Source organism: Triticum aestivum, chromosome 1B (assembly GCF_018294505.1).
Source record: "Triticum aestivum cultivar Chinese Spring chromosome 1B, IWGSC CS RefSeq v2.1, whole genome shotgun sequence".
Classification (NCBI taxonomy): Eukaryota; Viridiplantae; Streptophyta; class Magnoliopsida; order Poales; family Poaceae; genus Triticum; species Triticum aestivum.
In genome coordinates, this window is record NC_057795.1 from 584,683,071 (window position 1) to 584,690,502 (window position 7,432).

The 7,432-nt window shown below is 48.5% G+C and overlaps 1 protein-coding gene across 1 annotated transcript; it reads right to left on the reverse strand.

Annotated features, from left to right (window-relative positions):
• Nucleotides 1-1,155: 1,155 nt before the first annotated feature.
• LOC123096128 (O-methyltransferase ZRP4) lies at nucleotides 1,156-3,183 on the reverse strand. The gene is made up of 2 exons (XM_044517754.1): nucleotides 2,176-3,183; nucleotides 1,156-1,623 (listed from the first exon to the last, which is right to left on the reverse strand). Exons 1-2 carry the CDS (start codon nucleotides 2,995-2,997, stop codon nucleotides 1,324-1,326), a joined length of 1,122 nt encoding a protein of 373 aa, XP_044373689.1. The 5' UTR covers nucleotides 2,998-3,183; the 3' UTR covers nucleotides 1,156-1,323.
• Between the last annotated feature and the right edge of the window lie 4,249 nt (nucleotides 3,184-7,432).

Below are 7,432 nucleotides of genomic sequence, written 5' to 3' on the forward strand. Positions count from 1 at the left end.
GCTCCACCACCCCCTCTCCGCATGGGTTGAAGCGGGTCGGGAACCTTGGTGCGACGATGTCACTGCCCGCTCCGAGCTTCTTCAAGGAAGCCTTGTCTCCCTGGCCCCGGGAGGTGTCCCCGCGGAGCATCGCCCCCGTCATCAACCTGCCACCAGCATGGCTGGATGCAGACTCAGCTTCCATGGGGGCTTTGTCCTTCCGGGGTTCCATGTTCGCCATCACAAGGGATTGCGCGTACGGAGGCTGAGCATGCACTGGCCGAGGGGATGTAGGTTGTGTGGTTTCTTTCAGATCGTCTTCTTCCTTTATACAGGCCTCTACCCAATCTGATTCCTGCAATACTATTGCCTTCGCGGTTGATATCTTTCCTTTTGTTTGAAAACTTTCCTCTCCGCCTGGCAATGGTGGTACTCTGATCTTGTCCGGGGGATCTGCATCCTTTTTACATGGTGATCCCGGGGTCGCAACCCTAGACACTTTCCTCCCTAGACCAAGGTCGAGATCTCTTCTCATGGCATGCAGTCTCTCCCTGATTCTTTTCAAGCCTGCCCCATCAATAGCCTGATTTCTCCTCCCGATCCCAGATCGGTTAACGTCGATCTCTTTCTTTTCCATGGCGATCTGCTTTATCGCTTTCCTCGCTCGGAGCCATGCCTCCCGGAGCCCCAGTGGGTCAACACTCTTTCTTAGGTCTAACTCTCCATCTGCACATCCTCTCTCCCTTCTCTGGTCGCTGGAGCAGTCCGCCGGCGGGCCGCCCTCTTGGGGCGGCGGGCGTCGCCCCCCTGTCGCCTCGACAAGGGCTCCGTGATTTCCGCTCATTTCCTTTGTTCTAACAACTTCAAAATTGACAAATTTGACCTCAGGCCAAAAGTATTTCACAAACTAAACTGTTTTTAAAAATATTTCATATCGCCGACCTTTTTGTACAACGCCCGACAAGAAGGCGCTGCACTCTACTGTACAAATCCTTACAGCTAGGCGTTGCATAATGTAGTGTAACTCCTTACAGTTAGACGCTGCACAGGTATGGTGCCTGAGTGTTAGGCGCTGCACATTAGGGGCCAACTGGGTGAATTACTTTTAAAAACAGTTTAGTTTGTGAAATAGTTTCGCTCTTTTTTTTTACGGGTGAAAAATAAATAGTTTCGCTCTGAGGTCAAATTTGTGTCTTTTGCCATTTTAGGGATTTCATACATGATATTAACAGCTACATAAAACATAGAATCATACTTTTACCCGAAACTCGGGCCTAACCAGCCAGACCCTTCTTCCGTTTTTCATGAGCATGCATGTCTGCACAGGTACTCACAAAACAACTTTTACGGGTACACCTCGATGATTGACCTGAAACCTAGAACCGGTATTATCTTGTAGCCACTAAACCCAGCTTCCATGAAAATCTTTTCCCACTCTTGCTCATCTCGTTCAATCCCATCGACAATCATCATGTAGAGGTCGAAGATAGACTGCAGCTCCCGGTGCTTTAAGGGTGAGGGTCCGGCTCCGATCACTATATCGATGATTATTACCTTTCCTCCTTTCTCTCTTGGAGGGATAGATTTCTTGCAGTTCTTTAGTATCTTGACACAGTCCTCATGTCCCCAGTCATGTAGTACCCACTGTAAAAATGACATACATTAAGCAAAAGCTCGAAAACTAATACTTGTGGGTATATCGACCATTTACAAACTAGCTACATGGCTCGCTCAATGACTTATATATTATTCATTCCGTTCTAAAAATGGAGGCCATCTTCAAGATACATTTTTGGATATTTATTTATATGTAAGTATGCTGGTAATTTTCTAAAAATAACTTACATGGTTATGAATTATCTTTCATGAATGAGAAAGTCTAATGCTACTATGTTTATTTGAGAATTTAAGCTCAACGTTTCCAATCTACCGTAGTATTTCGATAGTCAGAGCTTACACATGCTGGAACTACGTGCGTGTCAGGTAAAGTGGAACGGAGTGAGTGCTGAGAAGGTAGAGCTTTCAGGGTCGTGTGTCATTTTCTCAGTGTCGAATTCAGGTGTGTATTTTTAGCTTCGAGCTAGATCCATCGAAGTCCTGTAGCTTTAGGCCCCACGCTGGTACGATAGACTACGACGGTTCGTTCGGCGTACGTACAACGTACTTTGAGCCTTGTGATAAAAAAAAAATACGTACCTTGAGGAACACAGTGTCTGCAGGCGGAACGCTCTCGAACATGTCGCCGACGACGTACTTCATGTTGGTGCCAGCCGGAGCCTTGGCGACGACGTGGTCGAGGTCCATCACGGTGCATTCCAGACTTGGGAACGCCTTGGAGATGGCCTGGGCCGCGGCGCCGAGGCCGCCCCCGACGTCCATCAGGGAGCCTATCCCCTGGAAGACCTCTCCGCACTCCCTGATGGCGATGTCCATGATGAAGCTGCTGTCCGAGACCATCCCGTCGTTGATGAGCGCGTCGAAGGTGGCGTCGCGGTCGGCCATCGTCCACAGGGCCTCGCCGTGCGCCTGCGTGAAGAGGCACGGGTCCGGCAGCGCGTGCCCGAACCACGCGCCGATCCCCAGGAATGAGGTGACGAAGTTGGGGCTGAGGAGCATGGTGATGATCGAGACCAGGTTCCGCGAGCCGATGAGGAGGCGGGACACCGGTGTGAGGGCGTACAAGGGCTCGGCGGCGACGGCGCCGTTGCAGGTGCCGTTGCTCACGGGGGCAGCCAGGTCGACGACGTCCTGCTGCTGGACTACGCTGAAGACGCCCGAGACGGTGAGCGTGCGCATGAGGCGGCGCAGGCAGGGGATCTTGGAGGGGTGCACCGTGACCCTGGCGGCTATCTGGGGGAGGGTGGCGGCGCCGCCGTGGTGGTGGATGGCGTCCGCTAGGCGGAGGTCGAGGGCGGACTTGAGAGCCATGGACTTGATGTAGGAGAATGTGGTCGTCCAGAGCTCGTGCTCGGCGTTGAGCAGAGCGTGGTCGTCGGTGCTCTTGACGGTGAGCGCCATGGTGCAGTGTGCTTGTGCAGTTGTGCTTCCCTACGTTTGGGGTTGGTGGATGAATCTACATGGAGAACCAAATCGTTGCTTCGTTATATAGAGATCGGCGTGCCGCTCTGGTGCACAAAAATACAAAATGAGCGGTGCGACATTTGTACAAACTGACGCAGCATCTGAGGTTGGAAGATGCGTGCCCATGAGAGTGGGTACATGAGTACATTTCTCCTTTTAATAATTCTTTGTTGCCAAATGTGATACATATTTCTTTGTTGCAAAATGTGATACTTGCAAAATGCAAGAGAAGCTACCTGGAAGTTCCAACTAACAAACATTCTTCCAAAAGCAAGATTTGGTAGCGGTGTCAACTTATTTTGCAAATATTTACAGGAGATCGCTGCACACTTCAAGCAGATGCAGTTAATTTCATCCCAACTTTTGGGGACGAGACGATGCATTTTTATTCCGATAAAAAGTACTCCCTCTGTAAACTAATATAAGAGCGTTTAGATTACTAAAGTAGTGATCTAAACACTCTTATAATAGTTTACGGAGGGAGTAGTTTTTATTTATTCACGATGAAGTATCAAGGGATACAAACACAATTAGCACATACCTGATCACTTCGCGAACCAACCTGTGGTTGGATGGTTAGAGAGACTGTGGTATCCCTAGCCCACCAGGGTTCAAATTCTGATGCACGCATTTATTCCTAGATTTATTTCAGGATTTCCGGCGATGCGCATTCAGTGGGAGGAGACGTTCCCGTCGACGACGAGGCGCCTACGGTGACTTCATAAATCTCAAGATGATATGTCGGCTCAGTCTTTCGGAGGTGCTCATAGGGATAGGGTGTGTGTGTGTGCGTTCATAGGGGTGAGTGTATGCGCGTGTATATGAGCGCTTGTGTCTGTACTGATATTTTAAAAAAAACCATACCTGATCACTTCATGATTAGGATGCACACATCTAACATCAACACAAACATAGAGAATCACATCGGCACAGAGCAAAGTCATACAAGACCAAATCTATGCCTACGCGGAGTAGAAAGAAAAAACTCTGAAGCGATCGATGAACCACAACAACGACCATCGGCACCAACCTTATCTTAACATCACGAGAATAACAAGAAATGTTATTCAGCAGCAACACCTCCAAAACGAGAACGACGCTCAAGCACCGCTGTCGCGGGATCCAACCATCAAAGGTCAGATCCTAGGCCTCACATTGGAGATGGAGTCAAAGCAAATCGAAGCAATGTTTTCAAGAAGGCAACGACACAAAAACGCCACCATATCTAGGTATAAGCAACTAGGGTCAGGCCTAAGGCTTTCACTCCAAAGCTTGACACCGGTTACTCGAGAAGCACCATTAAATCAAAGTCATCATATGATGTTGCCACCACTTTGGCAATCCCAGCAGCTACATGCGTAGCACAATCTTGACTTTAGATGCCACGGTGAAGATCATGCCCGCACAACTAGGTATTCGAGCCGCAATAAAAACAGGTCGCCACCGAAGGGTCCAAACAACGAAGGTGGTCGTTGCACATGTGACAAAGATTGACGAGGGAGGAATGTCACCTATACGACCAAAATCCAATTTCAGGATGCTCCGACAATCCTGCGCCATCCTCAGGCTCCACCGTCCTTCCCTGTGGTGGCATAATCAGTCAATAAAACATACTCATCGATGCTGCCAGATCTAAATGTCCAATACCCTCCATCCCATTGGGACTCCATGTGCCTGAGCGGAGAACCTCCTCGTTGATATGTTGAAGCCGCTCGCGTACCTGCAAATGCGATCGCGGCCACCGACGCCATGTCTCGAGAGAGCCCCGCCCCAGTCGAGAACACCATCACCACCATTGCACAGACGTACCTGCTGCCTCAACTCATTGCCCATAGATCGCATTTTGTCGCCGAAGGCTACCGGAGTAGAGACCACCCCATTGCCGCCATCATCAACCAGTTTCGAGGCTCTACTGGTCTCTAGCGGTAGGAAGGGGAAGGGAGGAGGCGATGACTGTGGGAGGAAGGAGACGGAGGTTGTCTTTTCGGTACGAGGCGATGCATGAATCCTGATAGGCTTAACACATGCACCGTATATATGGTAGTACCCATGCTTTACCTCATATTTAGACCAATATTACCATTTTTGCGTTTTGCTAACGAGTGGATGGCGCAGTGGACAATCATGGGGTTGATTCCACTGTAATTTTTCAAGAGTATCCCTCAACTGCACCGTTGGTTACAACTGTATCATATGTGTCAACTACATGCTTGAATGGCGTGTTTAGTAGTTAAGAATGTAGTAAGTGTTTACTCCAGCATTTTTGCTATTTATCTATTGCCTAAACAATTTTGATCAGTCGACCATGGCGAAGCTCCGCAGAGAGGCGTGGGGACACCTACGAGGCCGAGCCAGGATCGTCACGGAGCGGGTGACGGCGCCACAACATCGATGAAGCAGAATCAGAGGTTGACGGATTAGGATGCGTGGAAGCTGCCGGGAGATCACCCGCGATGAAACCTGTCGGGGTTGGCTGGGACAACGAAAACAAGATGGATGAACAATGTGGATCGTTTTGAGGTGAGAAATGGTATCAATACAAGCCAACTTACTATTTCCAGGCAGTACCACCCACCTCTCATGCTCCTCTAGCTTCCTCAAGATGGCTACAGAGTTGTAGTAAGATGCGTTAATTAATATGGATATGAAGGAGTAGTTTTATTCTTCTCAACACTTTTTTACGGGAAAGATAGCTAGGTTAGTGTTCTCTAACAACTCGAGATAAACACGCTCCTTTCTTAATATGGATTTGGTACACTGTCCGACAAGTTAAAAGTAATTAGATACACCCATATGCATGCCGCCCTTTCTACTAGTAGAAGTTCGCTAGCTACTCCGAATTAAAGCAAATAAACTAAAAACCTCACTATACTCGTGCTGAGTTAAATATATGTTCTAGCGCATCTGTCACTTGATTTCTCCCTGCTACTGGATCCACTTCTCTACATTCATTGGTTGCCAACTTGCTGTATACAGATGATCAGCTAACTGGTCGGCCGGTCGGACTGTCTATTGGCTGCTTACGTAGAGACCTTTCTCACCACTCATTCGTCACAGTATACGAGTAGCCACAGAGCGCCTGCGCAAGTAGCAGCCGCGAGGAATCAATCAATGCCAGATCAATGGAGATGCAGTGGATCTTATCTGGTCCCTGCACATAGAGCTTCAAGTTGCGCGACTGATCGTCGTCGATTTATGTTGGACCCCCACACATTTACCCCGCTGGGGACTCGTTTGGCTGTCATACTCATTTCGATCGATGGCAAAGTGTATTTCAAGCAAGTGCTTTTCACGTGGAGATATTTTTATTCCACCACATATGTACGTCTGTTCCAACCCAAATTTTCGCCTCTTCGCTGCAAGATATGGTGGCGGTGCAATCACCTTCTCTGGGATCTATCCATATTTTCAGAGCATTTACAATTAGACTTGACAAATTCACACTCCTAAATGTTACATGTGCGGACGTGACCAGAGACAATGCCGGACGGCCCCTCATATTGGTTGGCGGGCAACCGCACACCTCAAATTCATGCATGTCCATCATGCACATAAATATCATATGTAAATAGCTATTGTTTATATCGAATGTTTTCATTGTGGGTCCACAAATACTTTACAAGACACTAAGTAGTTGCGTGTACACTTGATGATCTCGAGGATTCTGATGCATCTAAAGAAAATTAATAAGCTGATCTGCATCTTGTTGTTTCAGGATGTGGACTTGTCCTCCAGGCTTGTCAAAATGATGGGTTCGGGCCGCACCCTCTCCCACATCCTCGACAATGACATTATGCAAAATGATACAACATATCACCAACTGTCACAAAGTCTCTGATTCCCACATCATTGCAGCTCCATGAACAATTCTCCAACAAGCCTGGAGCACTCCGAATGCCCACTAGTAGAAAAAGGGCCTATTGTCCCGGTTGGTAAGGGCCTTTAGTCCCGGTTGGTGAACCGGGACTAAAGGGTCGGTACTAATGCCTCCCCCCTTTAGTCCCGGTTCAATCCAGAACCGGGACAGAAGGGCCTCCACGTGGCCTGTCCCCTGAGCCCAGGCAGGAGGGCCTTTGGTCCCGGTTGGTGGCACCAACCGGGACCAATAGGCATCCACGCGTCAGCGTTTATGTGGCTGTGGTTTTTGTTTTTTTTGAAAGGGGGGGGGGGTTTGGGGGGTTTGGGGGGGTTAATTTAGGTGTTTCATATATTGTGCTATAGCTAGCTAATTAATAGAGAGAAGTGTCCTCTCTTTTGTCCGTGCTTGGTCGACGCTACGTACCATACATACATACGTATAGAGAGGACTAGCTAGACACGCTAGCTAGCTAGTAAGCAAACAGAAGATCGTCATGAACATATATGCATACAG

Coding starts and splice junctions, on each gene's coding strand:
- LOC123096128 (XM_044517754.1), bottom strand. CDS start 2,997: ATGGCGCTCACCGTCAAGAGCACCGACGACCACGCTCTGCTCAACGCC. Junction 1,624..2,175: donor CAGACACTGTGTTCCTCAAG/GTACGTATTTTT, acceptor TCATTTTTACAG/TGGGTACTACATGACTGGGG.